Raw genomic sequence first — 22,675 nt, forward strand, 5'->3', positions numbered from 1 at the left:
GCTAGAAGGGACGGCAACAGCGCCCGATCGCGATCAGTTTCACGGCCGCGTCACTTTCACGGCTGCGCGGCCAATGCTTGTTATTTTTGTCCCTGCTTGCATCCCTTTGTCGGCCTCCGTTACTTCTTGCGTTCTGTATTTATCTTGCTATCTTAGTTCTGGCCTTTACTCTCTGACAGTCTCTCGTTCTTTATCTCTTGTTCTTCCCTTCATTCTATTTCTCTTTCTCGTGTTCCCAAACAAGGTTTCTCACTATTACCATAGGAACCAGACTAACTGTGCCAATGCTTGCTTTACATATTACAGCCAGACCTTAAACCACAGGACAAACGTTTTCCCTATACTAATATAGTGGAAGAAAAATCTAGCAAAGCCAATGTGCACTGTTTAAGGACATTCATACTTTAAAATAAAATAAACCATGGCTAAATAATTGCATACACTCTCGTACATTGCACAGCTTTGGAAAGCAAAGGAAGCGATATTGTTTTGATAAAACATGTAATACTATCCTTCATCTTTGCTAAGCAGGACAAAGTCGTCTTGCTCTTTAATTGATTCCGTGTTCTCTCTGCAGCCACCACAGCTCCACATCCACAATTGAAGCTACGACTGTGGTCCTTGAACACCCATCCTCATAAAACCTTCGTGAGTCGCCGGCAAGCCTGTGTTTACTTGCATAAATGATTCCCCTTATTCACTTTTTCATTGAGTCTTTCCTTTACAAAAGGAACAGAAATATTGCATGCCTTCAATATCCCCTCCGCGCATTCAGCCGCCTGAGTCGCAGGTGTGCCTGTGTGTCCTTAAAAGCATTCCACGCTGAGAGCCTGCATCCCAACAATGTGCGCCATGTGCTTCTCTCGCAGCGTATGTTCGTATTACTCAAAGCGGCATCTTGAAAGGTTGGGCGTGTTGCGTTACACTTTCTCGGCTGCGTCACTTTCACGGCCGCGCGGCCAATGCTGGTTAGTTGTACCGATGCAGACCTTTTGGGAGTACGCTATGACCCTTAGTGTATTTCATCATTTTCGTTATAGGTGACCCAGATCGTGGGTCGTGCTTAAGGTATCGGCTTTCTTCTGTTTATCACTTTCACTCTGCATATTCTGTCACTGCTTCGGTTGTTTAACACTTAACTTCTTTTTTCAGGAGTTCGTAGCAAACTATCTTTTCACAACATACTGGCAGTTCATTATCATACCTTGTGCATAAGGTATCAGCTTTTTTTGTTCATCACTTTCACTCGACATACTTTGTTACTGCTTCTGTTTTTTAATGCTTAACTCCTTGTTTCAGGGGTTCGTAATACATTGTCATTTCGCAAGATACTGGCAGTTCTTTCTTTTTATTTTCAGTAAGTTCCAGGCTTTAGTAAGGTCCACATCTTGTGACGTTTGCACGCACTTTTTTTTCCCCCATGGGTGTCGCCTCGTATCCATTGGCTTATTATCTTTATCACTTCACATCGTGGGTCGTCTAGGTTTGTTTTATATGTCACTCATTCCCATCGCTTGCTCATTTTACTGCTATTCTTCACCTTCTTTCTTGCATGCTGACTTCCATTTGGAAGAAAAATGTAAATACATTTGGCAGATAACAAATGTCCAATTAGTCTGTGTTCCCAGACTTTTGATAAACAAGCATTGGCATAGCCAATAGGTCTCGCCTTTGGGACCTTATAAGTGTTTAGTTATCCAGCACAATATCCTTGGTGCAACAACATCACCTGTTGCCTGGCTAAACACTTATAAGGTCCCAAATGCGAGACCTATTGGCTATGCCAATGCTTGTTATATATTGGTTGCAGTAACGAACCCCTCCAAGAGTCTGGGACGTCCCCCAGCAGCCTACTTTCCGTGTATAATTGCGCCAAGGTGTCTGACCAGAAGTCTGTACTGTCCCGAAAGAGGGAGCCTGGTAGACCACTGGGGGCTCCGTTCTGTCGAATCTTTTTTAGAATTAAACAAACCTCTCCTTTGCTTGGGAGAGTTGAAGCGGCAGGAGGAACAGCAGGCTCTGCTAGGGTGTTTCCATGTCTCTCCCCGGATGTTGAGACACTGTTCTGCAGAGTGCCGTTCGGGTCATCGGTATACAGTCTTTTAACATGGGCTACCCATGTAGCTGTGTCAAGAGGATTCTGTCTGTTGGAGGTCCCATGAATTAGATGGTTTAGATATTGCCAGATTTCTTGGGATTTACACGGCCCCAACAGGTCAAACATTTTCAGCCATCTTGCCTCTGAGTTCACGTTTTGCCTTCCAAACCTGTTGTGAATGGTTTTTAGCGGCTAGTTCCTTTATGGCGGTCTCTGACCTAGTTTTTTGATAGGCCCTTCGTTTGGCCTTTAAGTGTTTAGCGCATTGCTTTATCGCTGGAACTTGATCCAGTGTGTACGTTGGATATCTGGGGATGCTGTATGTGGTGTTCTCCCGCAACAGTGTGGCCAATGCATATGCAAGTTTGTCCCATTCACCTATATGACCACAATTATTCGGGCCGGTCTGCCATCCGACCCATGTTGTTTTCCATGATGCAAATTCATTGATTGTCTTTGCCCCCCATTTAATCCTTCTAAGGAGCCTGTGGTGTTCACCCTGGGAAGCTCCGATGCAGCGGGGGGTGTAGCGGATGTCCGCTGTGGTGGTTAAGTTCAGAGTTAAGGCGACGTGCTCACTTTCACTCCGTGGAAACACTTTGAAGTTTAGCATGTATTTTTGTCGCCTCTCACCTAATAGGATGTAGTCTATAGTTGTTGTCAGTGGGTGCGTGGGATACCCATGGCTTAAACTTTGTAGATGGGGAGTGCGTGGTGGCCAGGTTGTATGCCCGCATAAAGGCATTAAATCTTCCAGCGCTCCCAACGGAATGACTTTCCGGTCCATCCTCTCCTATTTTATGCATGTTGAGATCCCCGAGGATGATAGGTTCCATGGAAGAAAACTGTGTGAGCAAGGACTCAATCTGAGCAATCAGTTGAGTAAGCTTGTCCTTAGGGGCCGGCCTGTGAGGGTTGTATTATACGTTGATTAAGAGAAAGGATAGAGGACCCGTGAGGATCCTCGCCTGTATTAAGACCTTTCAAGGTCCCGGCTTTATCTCGGTGAAGTGGACTTTCAAGACATGTTTGATTTATATGGAGATGCCCCCCACAGGTCTCCCGAATATAGTGCCTTTGATTGCAGGATTAAAGTATTCCACATAGTCTCTTATTGGAATGGACGTGGTTGTCCACTTTTATTGAACGCAGATTAGATAGCTCCTGCAAGGAGCATGATCGCAGAAGTACTTTGCAGAACCTTAGTTATCCCTGCAACATTCCAGGTCATGATGCTTCGTGATTAGATGTTAGCAGAAGGGAGCCTGACCTGAGCAGGGCTGTTCCTTGGGGCGAGCCAAGCCTTTGTCGATCCGCGCCCCTTACTTGATAAGGCCCTGAGATTTGTTGGCCATGACCCAGCCCCAATAGGCCTAACTTGCCTATTGTGTGAACAGCCGCTGTATCACTGGAATTATCCTTTCCTGCTGCTGAAGAAAGTCTAACTTGATCGAAATCCTGCACCTGCCTTCAGCAGCTCTAGAGGCTTTGTTGTCATTCTGCGAAGTGCTATTGGAGCCAGTTCTGGCAGCTTGAGGGAGACCCTTTCACTTTTCCATCAAAGACCAGAAGAACCTCCCCATCCCCACAAAAAAGCTGAACTTGAACATGAATGCTTTCCCCTTTCCTATGAAATTGCAGCTCTTCAGGATAATATTTTGATGTTATTGAAGAAAACCGCAATCTGGTATTGCAGGCCTCCTCCTGATGGCGTTGTAAAATGTAAATCCAGTATTTGTAAAGCGCACGGCTACCCGTAGGCATCCCGGCGCTGGGGGCCATCGGAAAGATTAAGCGAGCTTAATTGTGTTTTTAACAAAGTGTGTAAATGTCTCTGTATTTTAACCAGTTTTTAATTTATTTATTGTGATTCTTAATGTATCGTTATGTTTACTATAACTTGCCCTTTGTATTTTTCTTATTATGTCTGTCCATTGTGCTTTTATGGTCATTAATTTGCACCGAATAAAGCTTAATTGAATTGATTAAGCAAGCTATTGCCCAGAGTCACATGGTGCTGGGCTGACCTGCTGCAGGTGCCGGGGATCGAACCGTGATCCCCAGCGTCCGGCGTCAGTCGCCCTGGCCGCTGCGCCACACCTCTTCCCTTGTGCATCCTGTTGGTGCATATGAGCCCCTGTCAGTGGACTGCAGTGGCTTCAGCGTCAAGGGAGCCTCCACTTTGATGCAGAATTTCGACTGATGTCCCAGACCTCCACTGGTGGATGTACACCTCCAACCTGATAATGGATCTTTCCTTTTAGCCCTCCGCAGTCTAAACCCGTTGTTGTTGCAAACCTCTCCATGAAGTGCTGTCGGGTGCTCATCTGGGATAGATGGTGGCTCAAGGTCTTTGGTCTGCATCAGAACAACAATGGCATTTAAGGCAATCCACGATTCAAGTCTTGTCAGCACAGCCAGAGACCATTACATGAACCGAGAGGGCTTCTCAAACTTGCGTCAAAATCAGTCTGTGGGCCACTGGTTAACATGTTGTGATTGGCGTAAGTCTGGGGGTTTGAACCTCTTCCAGTCCCGTCTTTCATTTTCCTCTCACCTTTTCGGTGTTGTGCGCTTTTCTCAGCATGCCTGGCAACCAGTAAAAGCACATTTGGCTGCTTTGTCCACCCTCATTTGTTGCCCTAATCTACCTTCTTTGTTTGGGTCACCCCAATGGTCTATTTTCTAATAGGCCTGTTGTACTGGTTTCCTCCCGTGTTGTATCTTACTTTATTGCTGGCACAGTATAGAACAAAGTTGACTCTCACCTCTGTTGCCTTTGCATTCACTAGTTGTACAATTTTACTTTGAGTGTCCTTGTCTATAAAACTCTTACGCCTTGGCCAACAAAGATCCACCAGCTAGCATACATGCACACTCACTAGTGTCATGGCTGCCACTTGATCTTTTATGGACAGCTTTGCTGAACATTACTATCTCAGGCCTCAGGCACTTGACAATGGTTACTTGTTCACAGCTGTTGCATGATTTTCGTGGTAAGCTGCCACTCCTCAAGCCTATCTTCTGGAAAGTTATTGCTGTGGAACTCATTCCAATTTTTTATTTTAATCCGTGGAAAGATGCATCAATCAGAAGAATAAGTTGCTTACTTTCTTTAATGATATTTTGGATAGCCACTAGATCATTCCACAGATTCTGCACTTCCTTCCATCCTTCCCTGATGAGTTAGTGCCATGGATATTAAAATCTCTTAAGTATGTAAATATGCACCTATCATTTTGTCATAAGCATAACAGCTTGTTTGGTTACTCTCCTCGTGTCTTGAGGGCACGGAAAACATAGAAAAGTGACACCAACACACCATTTGGTGGTATCTATAGTTGGATGTCCTCACTTCGCAGGGGGATGGACGGAAGCAGTTGGAGTTGTGTAGCGCCTCCTGGTGGCACTTGGGAAGCTATTGCTGGGGAAAAGGTTCTGGATCCAGTCTGTTGCCTGCAGGATATTCACATATTAGACTCTGGTGACTGCTAGCCTCTAAACCATCCATTATTAGGCAGTGGAGTTTCACTCTCCTTAATATGCTTAAAGGATAGCGAGCGCTATACTTAACAAGCATTAAATATGCAATAGGTCTCGCCTTTGATTAAGTTAAAACCATTTGCTTTGCTAATGGTATTGTATAGCAAAGCAAATGGCTTTAATTTAATGAAAGGCGAGACCTATTGCATTTTTAATGCTTGTTTTAATTGAGATGGGTCCTCAGGCTAATGTAAGAGATATTCCCTTACACCCCAAAACTGCTACTCCCCACTCTTCAGGTAGGAGAGCGAGCATCTCCCTTTTTAAAAGGACATTTAAATTGAAAGCCACAGAACGAGAGATGGGTGCAATTACACCACAAAACCTTTAACTTGTCAACTTGTAAATCTAAAAAGGCTGTCAGTCACCGTAGGAAAGAAATCTGAAATCCACGTGATTGACAGTGAGCATTGTTTATGTAAAAGAAAAAAATATATCTTTCTCAAAGTGGCAGAGAACGCATTTAGAAAAGAAGAATGTTTTACATAGGCGAGCAAAAAGCCAATAATTACCCTTCCAGAAGAACGCCTCGTCAAAACAAGCGAAAGCGCGCCATGCGCCCGTTGTGCAGAAACACCGCGCGTGCACATATTCTGTCCGTCTGCGTGCACGCTTTGGCAGTAAATGAGGCGGCACCTCTCTGATGTGACGTGTAATCCCATGCCGCGCGTGCACATCTTCTGTCCGTCCGCATGCACGCTTTGGAATCCGTATTGATTCCAAAAGGCCCTCGCATGGCAAACTCAGCGCATGCGCGCTGCTAACGCCAGGCAAGACCTAATAAACAGGTCATTAAAGAACAAGCATTGGCAAATGTATCCAGTCTTGTTTTTGTCATTGCTTTTTGCCGAATCTGTTTATCATTGTCCAAAAAGAAAAAAAATGATGATTGCTGATAATAAACCGCATTGGTAAAAACAAAAGAAATACTGTGTTTACACATTCTCCACATGTGAGTACATATGCCTCGTGTATGTACGTACGTGCATGCATCACAAATCATGCGTGTGCACACATCATGATGTGGCGGTTTGGTTGAGGGCTGCTTTATTTACTTTTGTCAATAGTTGACTCCTATCTTGGAGGGCCAATAAAAAAAAATTAAATAAAAGGCTCATGGAAGTCCAGTTAGGGAAAAGAGCGCAGTAGCCAATGGCAGCAGCTGGCAAGAGGAGACATGGGGGGTGGTAATAAGAGGTTAAAGCCATTGAGGAGCAGTAAGGGTGGGAAAATCAACGGGCTAGCTGGGGGTGGTAAATCTACACAATAGTATGCATATGTAAGGGGGAAGCAGCACATGGACGAGATGGTGGAAAGAACCAGGAAGCACGTGCAATCCACGCGTTTGGTAATCCCTGTTGGTCTGGCTGTACACCCGTTCCCCTGCGCTTGAACTCGCGCCTCACCGTGCACTGAAGGGCACACTGCTAACCTTAATACACTGTTAACCTTAATACACTGTTAAACATATATTCACCCAAGCACAACTGCCACCCTTAGGCGCACACCTCACCCTGCACGTATACACCTCACATGGTATATCCACAAAGGCAGACCTCTCCCCCCATTTCTATGTTCACACGTGCACACCACTCATCCTGTAACCATGCAGACAAAAACCCTGAACCATGCAGACAGATCTTACTCTGCATTTATACACCCTTTTCTCCCCCTACAATCGCACAGGCCCACCGCTAACCCCTAACAGGCACACACAGGGTTTAACCTGCATTCAAAGTTCCCCTAGATCTCCCCTCATGCAGGCACACTGTGCACTCACACAGGCACACCTCTCCGCTTGCATTCGGTCTCCACATAGCCCTACGCCTGCACTCACACAGGCTTACCTCCCTTGCACTCGCTCACTCATAAATGCATTCCCAAGGGCGCACACCCCTGCACCACATAGTAACACCCCACACAAAGCTCTGACACAGAACACTCGCACATACTAACCCCTCTTCTTGCACGTGCGGATGCACAACCGCCCTGCACTTATAAACGCACCCCTATTTGCACTTAAAGTGCAACATATCCTTTCAAATGGATTGTCTTAATTACTGCTGCTTATATGACAATTTTCCATAGTTTACCCAGAATTCTTGAAATGCTAATGGCCTTCAGGAAAGCCAAATATCTTGTTATCATTGTAATATGCAAACTAGGGGTGGGCGGAATTCGCGTAATCGCGTTACGCAAATCTCCGCGAAACGGTAAAAAATCTCCGCTAACACGCAGAAATTCCGCGAACACGCAGAATTGCTTGTTCGCGATACTTTTTTCCTGTTCGCAATCGCTGTTTGCGTGCTCGGGGTGAAATATCTCGCGAACACGCATATTGAGAACGCGAACAAGCAAAATATTTTGCGAAGTCGCGGAACGCAGATTTTTGGCCAATTTCGCATTCTCCGCGGAACGCGAAATTACCCAAATTCCGCAAATTCCGCGAACGGAACGGAATTTACCGCCCAGGCCTAATGCAAACCACCCACCATTTTGGTCTTTCAGAGGAATATCTCTGTCCCACTACTTTTGTCACGCCGTTTAGTGCCTATGAGTATTTAAGGTTATTTTTCGGATTGCTCCGGCAGCAAGATGTTAGTTTTTTCCGAGATGACCTACTCCTCTTTTGTGAACAAGCTATACGAAACCGTGTTAGACTAGCCGAAGTCCAAGATATTGCCATGACAGCCAGAGAGAAAAGTGTACAATTTCTGCATAAGCAGAAATAATAATCGGTGCATCATCATTAAAGACCTTTGTGATTCAGGCAAAATGTTTTGTCCCTGTTGATCCAACTCCATTGGTATCAGGGCTGTGGTCATACTGTGGGAAACCGTAAGGAATAAACGGTTATCGCATGCACATAAGAGGTCTGAAGTTCATTATAGCATTATTGAATGTGAACCACCTTTATCGATCGGCATGGCTGTTGCAATGTTCCCTTTCTGGCCAAAGGGCATCACGATTGTGAAGTACCTGCGTTACCTCTTTGAACCCAGGAAACCAGGTAACCTGTCCACATCTATTGAGCCTGTTTTTGGCTCCCAATAGTTACCCTTTCAGGTTTGCCTTTGTCTTGCTTGTTTCCCACAGCACTGTCAACGCGAGGATATGAAAATGTTGGAATACAAATGCTGTTTATGAATACATCAGTCCTCTAGAATAGTCTTTGTGGGAATGACAAGCAAATTGCTTACGGATGTCGTTGTTTCCACCCACCTAATAGATAATTGCAATGGGGGTGGTCTTGCACACAAACAATTCCTCGCTGCATTACTAAAGGGTGGGCTTTTAAAATTACCCTGTTTTTCATGTTTTTGTCTGCAGGCTTTCTTAGAAATGGCTTCGGAAGAAGCTGCTGTTACCATGGTGAACTACTACACGCCCGTCACTCCTCAGCTCCGAAGCCAGCCCGTCTACATTCAGTATTCCAATCACAGGGAACTCAAGACGGACAATTTGCCCAATCAGGCTGTAAGTACTCTTGCACAGTGTATTTTTAAATGCCCATCACTTTAGCAGAATCCCTCTTTTTATGTACTGTAGACGTTAATGTTAAATCACAAAATAAAATGTAAGGGTTAAGTCAAGCGTTTTCCACATAGGGCGTCTTGAAAACTCAGGAGTCTGATGTATTTTTAAGATTTGTAATGCTCAAACGAAATGCTAGTTTGTCCTTCTTCTAGGCGCATCAAAGAATACAATAAACATCAAAACACAACATAAATGCACACATTCAGAATATACTAGAGACTCCTAGACTCCTAGAAGAGGAGACATTTTGATTCTATGTATGGTGTATTATCTGCTATCTGAAGACACTAGAATACCTTTTCATTGTGCAATCTCGTAGCATTTGAGTACCGCGCAATAAAAATGTTATATAATAAATAAAAACCGCATTTAAAACTTTGCCCAAATGCAACTGTTTGACTCAGAATGTTGTACAAATGCCGTTCCTTCAGATCCATAGGTATGAATTCCTACTGTTTGTGATCCAGGATTTCTTTTTCTCTGTAGTGTCTCAGCTAGGTTTAAAAGTGTGTAAAGAACAATACAAACATACGTACCTCAGTTCTAGGAACAAGGTATACCTCTTTCTTTAAAAAAAGAAATAAAAAATAACCCAGCTTTAAACGATAAAGGGATAAATCGGTTATGAAGTTTTTGGCAAGTCTAAAACCAAAATTCAGTTTTTTCTTTTTTATAAAATTATTCATACTGAAATCCCAGAAATCTTGGAATAAAGCCCATGTCTCAGTGCCACACACAATTTCCGGAGTCTGAGATGAATATGTTTGCAGAGGGGTGGTGATCTTAACCAACGCTAAAGTCCAATTGATATGTTGGGAAGTTAAGAGCTGTTGTGTCTGTTTCTCAGGTTTCGTTATCTTGATTAGTATACGTTTGCTCTGGAGGGAGGGTTAACGAGTCTGTGGTGCGAGAGAGCAGGTGTGTCAGAACATGGTTGGGATTTCTGAATTGCATAGGTTACTGTTTGTGTCGGGTTTATTTTACATTTTGTTTAGTGTTGTAGGTCGGTGGGTTTGTCTGGGAGATTCTCTGCGTATGAGTGTTTTTGAGATGTAACCTTTTCTGTCCCCTAATTTTTCTTATTTTTGTCCTCCCTTGTAAATAGTCTTACTCTTCCCCCAACTTTTCTTAATTTTTCCCTTGCCTATATTACCAAGGTCTTGATTGACTGACTGTTCTGTATGTTCTGGCGGTAGCTGTGATCTAGCAGTACAGGATCACTCTGGGGAGAGGTGTGGGACAGAGGTGTGGCGCAGTGGCGTGGCGCAGCTCACTCCGGAGGGCGGGGCTCATCACGGTTCGATCACCGGCGACAGCTCAGCCCCATATGAATCTGGGCAGTAGCTCACTTAATCTCCCAGATGGCCCCCAGTGCCTTGAGACCCTTAGGGGTGATTAGTTAGCGCTTTACAAATGCAGGATTTCCGATTTATTAATTTTACTCTTAGGAGTGGTTTGGGCTTGGATACAAGAAAACCCTAAAGTTATGACATTGAGTAAAGAAAAATATCCATCCAGAGAACATTATTTAGCGAAATCTCAAACTTTAAAATGAAATGTCTATAGTACATTCATAGAAGAGTAGAACAGTTGAAATAAAACTCAGCAGAGATAAACCAACATGCCTACTGCTGCTATGGTTACCAAGATAAGACACAGATGTAATACGAAGTTTACGTATGGACCCAAAACTTAGTCGTACCCACTTTGGAGGGGGCCCATGTCTTTAATGTTACTGCAGGGTTTACTTTCCAGACTATCTGGTGTAAATACTTGTGTATTTCTAGGTGCTAGATGAGAATAGCACAACAGTTTGCTAAGGTTTCAAGATAATTCAGCTGGTTTGGGCTGCTGATCCGAAATATGGGCCAACACTTCTGGTAGAGTGTACTGCCTGGAAATCGGTTTGTGCTGGAACTGACCTTTTAGCCTGATAGTTGAGCAGTCAGGTCTTCAGTGATTCAAAGGTTCTTGGAGATTCTCTTGCCTTAACTGCAGGTTGGGCATATAGAACCTACTATCAAACCTCTTTTTTCTTATTTAGCCATGCTGCACAGCACAGTGATGCTGTATAGCATGGCTAAATATCATTGACAAAGCAAATGGCTCTCAAAGGGGGGACTTATTGGCTTTACCAGTGCTTGTCTAGTGTTTGTTAATGACTGACTATCCTGTTCAGGTGGCCCTTATGGTGATAAAAATCAAAAAACTTTGATCAGGTTAGTATCAGCTACCGTTGTTTGTGTCTTCACTCATTACTTCTTAAGTCAAAGAAATTCTCATTATGTATATTGTTAAGTGGGTATTACTCAGAGCTTCTGCTACATTACAACATTGGGTAGAAGTGATTATAGCTTTAGTGGCGGTCAAGATTTGTTGCGGTCTGTTCCTGGAGGGTGGGGGTGGGGGGGGATTATCTCTGGGTTGGTCTCTTTCATTGACCCTGCACCTAGGGATCTGATTTTGTGTGGCAGTCACTTGTCTCTTTGGGGTGGGGTAGTCTTTCCATGTCTGGGTGCCTTTATTCCAGATGCTCCAGTAGCCTTTCCAAATATGCTGCATCATGGAATTATCTAGTTTTCCCATCCATGGTCACTAACATTGTGGTTGGATACTGTAGACCATATCTGTTGTCCTGTTTCATGAGAGTGATACCTAGCACCAAACCTATTTTGCGAAGTAGGAGTCTCATATGAAAAATCCACAGCAAAAGAGATTCCATAACCTTCATAAATATATGCTCCATGTTTTTGGTCTGCTTACAGTTGTGCTCTCACTTACTGATGCTATAATACAGACTATAATTGGCCTGGGGGTGTCTCTTGTCTGGTAGGGGGAGTAAATTCCTGTCCCAGGAGTGTAGGTATAAGCCTTAGGAGGAATTTAATCCTGTCTTGGCCATCCTCCGTTTCTGGGACCCTCTGAAAACCGTAATTACCTAGAAGCCTTGTTCACTGCAATTGATAGCTGTGCTTGTAGGTGCTGTAGCCAATGCTTGGAACAGACTACAGTTAACTACTTTCTCGAAAGTGAGTAAAGCCTTTTCTTGGTGGTGTGTATTAAGCTGCACGTTCTTGGTCTTGAGCACACCCTCCTACACTTCAAATTCCATGGGTTTTGCTTTTTTTATATGTCCTTATTCTCTCTCGCATCCTATAGTTTAACTTGAGAAGATTCACTATGGAGTGATGTATATTGTCCATATAGTAGAATCATAGGTGGAAGTCGCTACGTTATTTAGTTGATGGCGGCACCTCCCTACCGATTAGCATTCCAGCTCTTATGAAAAGATGGTACCTCCCACATTGGGGTTGGCGGGGGGGGGGGGGGGGGGGGGTTACGTTGGTATTGTGACTGCATGACCTCCCTAAATCCAACATGGTGGTTCCCAGTGTGCTGTGGTGCCACTCTATGGTAGGTCTTCACCTTCAAGTAGACGTGACGGCTCACATCCTTGACTTCACAGAACTGTTTTCTCTTACAGTCTCTGTCCTCAAGTCATGTGCTCAAACATCTCTCTACGCTTTCCCAAAAGATGGCTTACCATTGATGCAGCGCAGATATCAGCACCTTCTGGGTGGTCATGATGCGGTCCACATTCCCTCTGCCCCTCCCCAATGCAAGGAGGCAGCCAAAGTACATCTGTGGTCACTGCAGAAGGCAGGTCTGGTAGGTGGTTTTCCTCTGAGCTATTCCATTCTCTGCCAGTGCTGTAGTATTCCCTCCTGGCAAGGACCAGCCAAACTATTCCCCAACAGTCCTGAGGCAGTCGGCTGCAAACATTACTGTATATTGAAAAATGTCACAGGGTCACTCTGCCGTAATGAGAGCTACACACAATGAGCTACTCTAGAGAACCGTAATTCTAGACTGGGCATAACTTTGCCTTACTGAGCTTGCATTTTGAACACACACAAGAGCCTGGTTGGTTAGGTTTGTGGTCCAAACACCATAGAGCAATATACTGAGGGACACTGATAGTATTTTAAAGGTGAGATTGTATAGGCATGGGAATAATTTTGGTTATTTTTGTGTCGGCCATAGAAAAGAATCCTTAAAGGGTGTCAGAGGTCAATAATTACTGGTGTGGCAAGGTCTATTGTATTGTGCCTTGTAGGTGTTTGTGCATTCTTGCAACTCACAAGGGTCTTCTTGGGTCCTGGCTTGACATGTGGTAGGATGGAGGCAGTGATGTGCTTTGGGGTGTGTCATAGGATTGTGTATCCTGACCCCCAGGAGATCCAAAGATGTCAGTGTAGGGATGTAAGCTTTCCTGGCGGTCAATGTTGTTCTCTAGAGCTGCGAATCTTCACTTTATCTATGAAGCACTGGATCAGTTGTTGGTTGCTTCTTAGCGTAGGTAGCTTCCCTCCTTCAAACCCCACCCATCTTCTCAGTTAAAAACCAACCTAAATTCCCTTCCACCCTGTCGGATCTTTTGGCTCGCATATTCCCTACTCTAATCATATCAAGCCTATACTATATATTCCCTTTCCTACATTACAGTATAATCTTCTAAATCTCCATCTAGTTAGAACTGCAGTAACACAAACCCTGCTACTCCTTCACCCATTCAACCTAGTTAGGCTGTGGGCACCTCACCAATTAATTCTATCCTAAAATGCTTATCGCCATTTTGAAAATTCTTCCCTCCACTCTCAATCATACCCCCACTCACCAACACAGCAAATTTCACATTAACCTTCACTATCCCTCCATCTTCACTCTCCTGCCATCCACCCCATCTAGCTGCTTATGCTCATATCTTCATCCTGTTAACCTCTATTACCCATGCTCCTTTCTTTCGTTCGCAAAACAGACCAGACCCTAATTATGATGCCTTTGAGACTACTTCGTCTGATTTGGAAACGCCCCATTCCTCTTCTGTACTCCTAAGCATGCCATAATCTAACCCAAACCCCTCTCTATCTCCAAATCACTTCCCCCTCCTCCTTCCCCTAAACAAACATACCATATCCACTCACCGAAATCAAAATTGCATCAGCCCCTCTCTTGCAATCTCCTGAATCCTAGATCAGTGAATAAGTATTGCTTCAACCTTCAAAGTCTAGTATTGAATGTCAGCCCTGATCTATTTGTGAATGAAGTGTACCTACATGATGACACAACACCTATTTTTTCATGACAGTCCTTGGTTAGTCCAGGATTCTTCAAATGAACCATCCAATCCATAATACCAGAGGAGGAATAGCCATTGTCCACAAAAAAGATCTTGAAACTACACAAATTGAGAACATTCAAGGCCCCTTACCGTGAAAACCCTATTAATATTATGCTTGCTGTTAGTATCTTTCAAGTGTAATTTCTGCCTTTTCTGCAGGCCCCATCATACAATCCCGTATCCCTTCCTGGACTAAATGGCATGCTATTACTTAAATAATATACACATCTGGATGGTCCTGTATTTCAGCACATATGATCCCATTTCATACCAAACGAAAAGTCTACTTCCCATGCTAGGATTAATGAACCTTCCACAAATGGCCTCTGGTCCATAAATACAGAAGGTTCACACTTGATGCAATATTTGCCTTTGCCTACAGAATATCAATATCTGAAAGCGACTTCTAGCTGCAGGTTCCTTTCCTTAGAATTCTCCACAGGCATCGGACTAGATCCAGAAATTCTTGAGCAGTATCCCTATGACTAGAAGGTGTCCCTTGGCTCCTCATCGGTGTTCTCCACACCGTAAGTGACATGTGCTGTGCCTATATAGGTGCCACCTCAGCATGCTGACATCAGCCTTCTCGTTCAGTACCAGACAGCGCAGATCTGGAGAGAGTTACCCCAAGTAATTTTGTGACTGACTTTTTCAACATTTTGTTGAAGCTATAAGCTTAAGCCTGTAGTAGTCTCCACGGAACTTCTCCCATTTAATGAAGCACTTATGGATGTCCTGGTTGGGGCCTAGTCAGAGCCCTGCACAGAAGCTCCTGTGCAGGGTGATTGCCCGGGGCCCTTGTCCTGGCAACTCCAGTTTCCTCACCTAGCATCCCACGTAAGAGAACTTGGTGCTCCAAGCCTCCACCTCCTAAATTATCCAGGTACGTTCCCTTCCACTCCACTGGATAGGGAAGCCAAAAGGCTGAACACCTTTGGTAAGAGGATGTTCTCTTCTGCCAGCCTAGCACTGTGGTCCGTGAGCACTATGTGCCTTTAGGGCTGATACACCCACAATGTATGGGATTCGGTTCCGCAAGTGCTGCCCATGATCTTTGAGAAGGCCTGAACCATACTCTCCTGAAGCCAAAGCCATACTCTTCCCACCCCTCCCGCCTCTGACCTCCACTAAGCCGAGCCATGCTCACCCCTCCAAGCCTTTGCTGACTGGCGAGATGCACAAAAGTTCACAATCCGATGTGGGCTGGACACGACTGACTTCCTAGGCAGATGGGTTGTGTCATCAGTGACACTCAGATGCCACGCCTGGGTGAGAGCCAGTGGCATTTCAGGGGATGTCCAGGCTTCCCTCAAGGACATGCCCTTTGATGGCTCTCACCTCTGTAACAAAAAGGCAAAATCATTGCTGGTGTGCTTTAATGACAGCAGGGCTACGGCCATATCTTTGGGCCTATCAATGATTCCCCACCAACACTAGTCTTCCTTTCGCCCCTTCCATGGCTACGGTGAGGGCTACAGTGTCCTTTCCTGCCTAGCCACCAAGGCCAAATGGCTTCCCAGTGTTTTTGTGACCGTAGTTGCGGTTCCCACATCCCACGTAGGACCAGTGGCCAGAGATCAGGCCAGCCACTGACCTCCAGTCCCCACACCCCTTTAATTTGCCCTCATACCAGCACAGGCATCCACTGGGAGGCAGGATTTACCAACACCTTCCCCACTGGCAGTCACATAAGATCGGACAAGTACGTTCTTCAAATCGTCCAGAGGTGGTTACTTCCTAGAAATTCCTTCACCCAAGAAATCTACTCACGACCGACTGACAGAGGACCAGCTCTCCTCGCTCCAGCAGGACATACTGGCTTTTTTGGCTAAAGGGACCTTCGAGAGAGTGCCAGCATCAGAAGTAAGTTGTGGTTGCTATTCACGCTACTTTCTGGTGCCCAAAACGAACTGAGGCCTCCGTCCTGTTCTAAAATTGCACATCCTTAACTTCTTCCTGGAGAAGTTTTAGATGCTCACGTTAGCTCGGGTGCTGTCTGCCTTCGACCCAGGGTACTGGGTGGTAGAGCCCTGTCCAAAGACGTTATCTGAAGTCCACGGTGGGCCACAAGCACTTTCATTTTGCTGTGCTCCCCTTTGACCTTCCCTGTGCCCCATAGGTGTTCACCAAGGTGATGGCGGTGGTTGCAGCACTTCTGCTGAGGTCAGGAATTTGAGTCTTCCCGCTACCTCTGTGATTGGCTGTTGAAGGAGGGCTTGCTCCAGGCAGTCATCTCCCACTTCCAGACTTCAGCAGACCTCCTGCGCTCGCTGTGGTTCACTGTCAACATGCCAAAGTCACAACTAACTCCCTCTCAGACTCTCCCTTTCATCAGAGCTGTTCTGGACACCATACAGATTTGGGCCTATCCTCTCAAACGGAGTCCACGATATTCAGGCTATGATTCAGATGTTTTAACTTCTATCCTGGTTTACAATGCGATTGAGTCTGAGGCTTTTGGGCCTCATAGCCTTCTGCATCCTGCTTTTAACGCATGCACTTGGCCCTTTGACATATGTGGGCTCTGCAGTGTCAACTGAAGTCCCAGTGACCGCAGCATCAGGGGAATTTCTGCAAAAGACCATACCCCTCTCCACCCCACCCAGAGATGACTAGTGACAGATGAGTGACTCATGTGCTGGGGCGACCATCTGCGAGGGTGGAGATCAGAGTTCTCTGTTCTTTGGCTGAGTCCCATCACCATATCAACCTGCTGGAAGTGTGGGTGATCTGACAGTCATTAAAAGCCTTTCTTCCTTCAATCAAGGGAAGTCAAGTTCAGCTGTTAACGGGCAAGACCACTGCCATGTGGTACTGCAACAAGCCAAGCAGGATGGGGTTGTGGACCTTGTGTCAAAAGGCCAAGTATCTCTGCAACATGGCTGGAACATCAAGGTATTCCACTGGTGGTTCAACATCTGGCAGGCTGTCTGAACGCCAGAGCAGACAAACTCAGCCATCAATGCCCAGCGGATCATGGTTGGCGTCTACATCTAGAGGGGGTGCAAGGTCTCTTCCAACACTGAGGAGAGCCTTGGTTAGATCTGTTCACCACCCAGATAATGTGCAAATATTAGCAGTTCTGCACACTGGAGTTTCTAAGGAGGCTCTCATGCACAGACGCTTTTTATCTTGAGTAGTGCTCAGGCTTTCTGTATGCCTTTCTGCTAATACCTCCCCTATCCAAAGTTCTTAAGCAGATCTGGAACGACCGGGCCCATGTCATTCTTGTGGTTCCGGAATGGGCACGGAGTTTGATATCTCAAACCTGTGTGTATCTGTCTTCCAATGAGGCTGCCCCTTCTGGAGGATCTTCTGTCGAAGCATCAGGGTAGCATCTTGTTCCCAAACCTGCGCACCATCCTCCTTCATGAGTGTAGATTGAGCGTCCATTGCAAGAGTGCTTAGCGCAACAATGGACTCTAGCGGAGGATCATTTGGAAGATCAAGTGTTGGTGAGCCGTCAAGTTTACCCCTCTCTTCAGGGATGGAATTCCGCCAATCTCCTAAAAGGACGGCCTTTCCTAGACCCAGTTCATTAGAGAAACATGACGGGTGCCTCCCTCACCGGTTGTGGGGAGCTCATTCACAGGATCTATCTTTTCAGGGACACTAGACAATCAGGCAAACACATCTCTATATCAGTCACCTGGAGGTGCTAGCTGTTCATCTAGCACTCAAAGCCTTCCTTCCCCACCCCATTGGCAAGGTAGTCCTGATCAAAACCGACTACTTGAATGCCATGTATTATCTGCAAAAACGGGTGCACGAGGTCCTTTCAGCGCTCTCGTCTATAACATATGGAGGTGGACTCTGCGATACAACATCCAGCTGTTAGCGGAGTACCTCCCAGGTGTGGACAATATGCAGATCTCCTCAGCAGGAGGCACCAAAAAGTCCAAGTTGAAACTCAACCTGCAAGTCCTCCTCCCATTCTGCGAGCATCCAGACCGTACCCCTTTTGGCCACAGCAGAAAATGCATAATGTTCACACTTAACCCCTCATGTTCCTACACACCACAGTCCAGGGGCAATGCACTATGGATGAGTTGGTCTGAGATATTTATTTACGCTTTTCCTCCTCTCCCACTGCTTCCGTTTGTGGTTCGCAAACTTTGGCAGGCATCTCTCACCCTCATCCCGGTGGCTCCCACATGGGTGTGACTACCATGGTGTACCACACTCCTAGAACTATCAGCAGTTCCCCACCAAGTACTGCCCAACAGGCAGGACCTTCTTGCGCAGAACCATGGAGAAGTCAGACAGCCATACCCTCAACTCCCTCAACCCATGCGATCTGGCTCCTGAAGTCCTAGAGTTTGGTTACTTAAATCTATCCCAACCTTGTATGGACATTCTCAGAGAAGCAAGAGGACGCACTACTCTAGCCTGTTATACTGCAAAGTGGAAAAAATGTGTTCACTAATTTCATTCCTAATGCATTAATCCTCTAGAATGCCAAAGTTCAGACAGGACATTATTGATTTCATTTTCATACCGCTGGTCTGGCTTTTACATCTATAAGGCTGCATCTTGCGGCTGTAGTCTCATATCTCCAAAACAGACACACTTCTCTATTCAGGATTCCAGTTATTAAAGCCTGCCTATGCACGCTCAAGAGTCATTCCTCCTAGGATACCACCAGCTTCAACTTGGAGTCTTAATATTGTGTTAACAAGGCCGATGGGCCCTCCATTCAAGCCCCTACACTTTTGCTCCCTCCAGTTTTTACCCTGGAAGATAATATTCTTAATTGGTATCACTTCACTCAGACGTGTCAATGAGCTTCTGGCACCAACTTTAGAAGAACCCTTCTTCCAATTACATAAAGATAGGGTGGTTCTGCTTGCCATTCCTAAATTTCTCCCAAGGGTAGTATCTCAATTCCACCTAAATCAATCAATCAATCGAATAACGAGTCTTTTTCCCCCCAACCTGACTCAGTTTTGGAAACTGCTCTACACACTTTGGATGTTAAAAGGGCCATCATGTACTATATTGATATAACCAAATCATTTAGAAAAACACAAACTTGTCGCCTTTTCAAAACCATAAAAAGAAAGGGCCATTTCTAAATCTGGCATTTCACGTGGATTGTCGAATGCATTCAAACCTGTTATGCTAAAGCTAAAAGCTCTACCTATCCCTCCAAGAGCTCACGGTGCTCCCTAAAAAGGGGTGTCAGTGGCCTTATTAGGAAAAATATCTATGGTTGACATATGTAAAGCAGCTACATGGTCTACACTGCATTAATTTACAAAACATTACTGTGTAGATGTCATGGCTCGTCAACAAGCTTTTGTGGGCCAAGCGGTTCTATGTTTTCGGTTTGAAACAACTGCATCCCCCACAGGTTAGCCACTGCTTATAGAGGAGAACTGCTTTACAGTCTATGCTAAGCATGTGTACCTACATCCACACATCCCTCGAACGGAAATCTGTTGGTTGCAGTTACTTATATATTGCATTATTTTCTCATGGTTCGCTCACTATACTGAATTATTCGTCACACTCCATCCTCACCAGCCGTGCGGAAAACAAATTAAGAATGGAGTTGAGGACCATGCGCATTACAAGCAAAAAGAGGCGTCCCTATACCTTGTGACTCAAAAGACTTTCTTTGAAGAAAAACAACTTGCACACATCGGAGCCCAACACTAAATGGTGGGATTATGCTAGGCATATGAACCTGCAGCACTACATGCCACGACTAGATGCTTACTGGGTAAGTAATATTTTCTTTCTGATGGCCGTGACATAAACCTGGAGGGTCATCGGAGTGCAAGTGGTTTCTGTGCACCCCCCTACCCAACATTCTACCCAGACAAACTGGTTCTGAACTCCTGTGCTTCTTTCCAAAGGTAATGACACCTTTCCATGTAGGCCAAAATATCAACTTACCTTCTTTCTTTGCTCTGCGCACCCTTCTAAAGAGGAAAAACTCCGTCTGGATCCAAGAGCATTGTCAGTCTACATCGATCATCCTAGAGACGTCCGGGTGGACGATCAACTGTTAGTTGGCATGTCATGTTTATTGGCATGTTAGGGTGAAGAAAGGAAAGGCTGTGCAGAACCGGACAATCTCACAATGGATAATACTGCGCATAAAATTCTGGTATGCATAGGCCAAAACGCAACCCCCCTCCCTAAGAGCTTGTGTGCTCATTACACTAGAGACAAAACTGCGACCACTACGTTAGGTTGCGGAGTCCCTGTTCTGGACCTTTGTCGGACAGAAACTTTTAGTCTATGCACACGTTTACCAAGCACTACTGCCTGAATGGCCAGGTTAGCTTTGACAGGCACTTTTCCCTTTTGGTCCTGCAGGAGTTTTTGGTTTGTGTTTGCATACCCACCTTCGGGGATGTATTGCTCAGGTATCCATTTTAAGGTAAGCGATCTGCGGCTAGAAGTGTCTCAGATAAACAACTTTAGTAACACCTTACCTGGTAGAGACACTATTTGACCGCAAATTCCTTACTGATCCTCCCCACTCTGCGTACAGATTTCTTCATTGTGTCCAGGGTCGGACTGACACAAAAAATAGGCTGGGCACCGAAATAAGTAGCCCCCATTAGCAAAGCAGATAGCTAAAAAAGTAATAATATAATGGAAATCGACTGTAAAAAAAAAACAAAAAAAAAATAGCTAACCTGGCCATTAAACCCGCCTTCAACTGCTAAAATAAAAGGTTCCAAACACTGACCTTTCACGCCAGCCCGTCGAGCGCTGCCTAATTGCCATATAGGCCGGTCCAAACCTGATAAGGTCACAGTTATGAGGCCCATAGTGATGTACCATTATAAACAATGGAGTAACCAAGTCCTTGGACCTGGGAATTGATTGATATAGAGAACAATGGTCCTTGACCAATAATTCAAGAGGAACTTATTTTGTTTAACACAATCCGTTTAAACATTTCAGAGCTAGCAAATGTCAGCTCAGTTTATATTCAACCATTTGGATTTGTAAAAATATAGAAGATGTGCAACAACCAATTTACAAAATTTCCTCAGGACAGGGGGTGGGGCTGGGGGCGCGTAACTAGTTAGCATGGGAGTCTCCATGCAAACTAGTTAGGGAACCCCCAGCTACAGAATATAGTTGATGCCTCACCCCCTGGATGCTTCAGGCGCCCAACACTGTTGATGAGGGTCGCCCCCTGTCCTGAGGAAGATCCGCATGGCTGACGTTTAAATTACCCCTCTTTGCCGTCAAGTCAGATCGAAATGTTGACTAAATCCCACCCCTCCCCCCCCCCCCCCCATGTGTACCTGGATCACAATTTCTTGTCACCCCCATTCCACCCATGAAAAAAATCTTCTGGTTTTTGATGTGAATTGCCAGGCTACAACAAACTGTTTATTCAGTATCAGTTCTGTGTACAGTCTTTAAAACTCTGTCCCCCTATACTTTGAATTTTGTGACACTCTTGAGCACTCCTTTACACGTTCCCCTTGGAACAACCTTTCTTCCTTTTACGACCATCTCCATTTTTCTGAACCATGTTGTGTCTTTTATCAATTGAATAAATATCCATAGTGAGGTACAGCAGTTAATCCACGTTCTTCACGGCTCTGTGCTTCTGGCGTGGAAAGGATTAAAAAATAAACTGATGTAACCATGCTGTGGTGTCACCTGTATATGCACTGCGCATGTCAATTCTGGCATGGCTGGTGCAGAGCAGAATGATGCCACTTACCATAGTGCAGGGGGTACTGCTAAAAAATGTCCAGATCCAGTCTGACGCCTGGGGATAATTCAGAGATGAGGAATGTGCAGCTAGATAGTCTCTACCAGTTGAAGCCTTACAGAAGGTAAATAGCTTTTTACAACCGAGTCACAACCCATCACATGACCAATCATTATCTCATATCCTTTCCTGTACAACAGTGTTACTGTGGTATTCCAGTAGTCCAAACCATCTTGACAAGCAGTGTAGGTGCCCTGGTTCGGTGACAACCGGAAGTGAAAACAGTAAAACGTAACAGTCAGTAACTCAAAAGATATTCTGGAAGAAAACCAACAGCAAAGACGCTTGAACTACAGCAACATTCCAGGCTCTATTGGGTCACAGTGAAGAAAGGCTTACAGCAGATTTTGATGGCAACATGACTTTTAAACAAAATGATTGTTTGAAAAATGTATAACAGGTCAGCAGCTTCTTTAGCAAAGAAGTGTCCTGGTGTGAGGAATTATTTTTTTTTTTTTAAAGTGTAGCAGAAGGAATCAGTCTGATCGATCACTGCGAGTATTAGATGTTAATTGGAAAAAAAGGTTTCCCGCTCTTTCCTGTAAATTCCCTGATTATGTGA

The 22,675-nt window shown here is 45.0% G+C and overlaps 1 protein-coding gene across 5 annotated transcripts in view; it reads left to right on the forward strand.

Moving 5' to 3' along the window:
• The window catches only part of PTBP3 (polypyrimidine tract binding protein 3), a 683,480-nt gene that overhangs the window by 332,123 nt on the left and 328,682 nt on the right, over positions 1–22,675 (forward strand). For all 5 annotated transcript variants that reach the window (XM_085641272.1, XM_085641268.1, XM_085641270.1 and 2 more), the window contains one exon: positions 8,972–9,118. In XM_085641272.1, coding sequence (XP_085497398.1) covers positions 8,972–9,118 — 147 coding nt within the window. The remainder of the gene's footprint in view (positions 1–8,971; positions 9,119–22,675) is intronic.

This window comes from Triturus cristatus, chromosome 2_2, assembly GCF_964204655.1.
Source record: "Triturus cristatus chromosome 2_2, aTriCri1.1, whole genome shotgun sequence".
Taxonomy (NCBI): domain Eukaryota; kingdom Metazoa; phylum Chordata; class Amphibia; order Caudata; family Salamandridae; genus Triturus; species Triturus cristatus.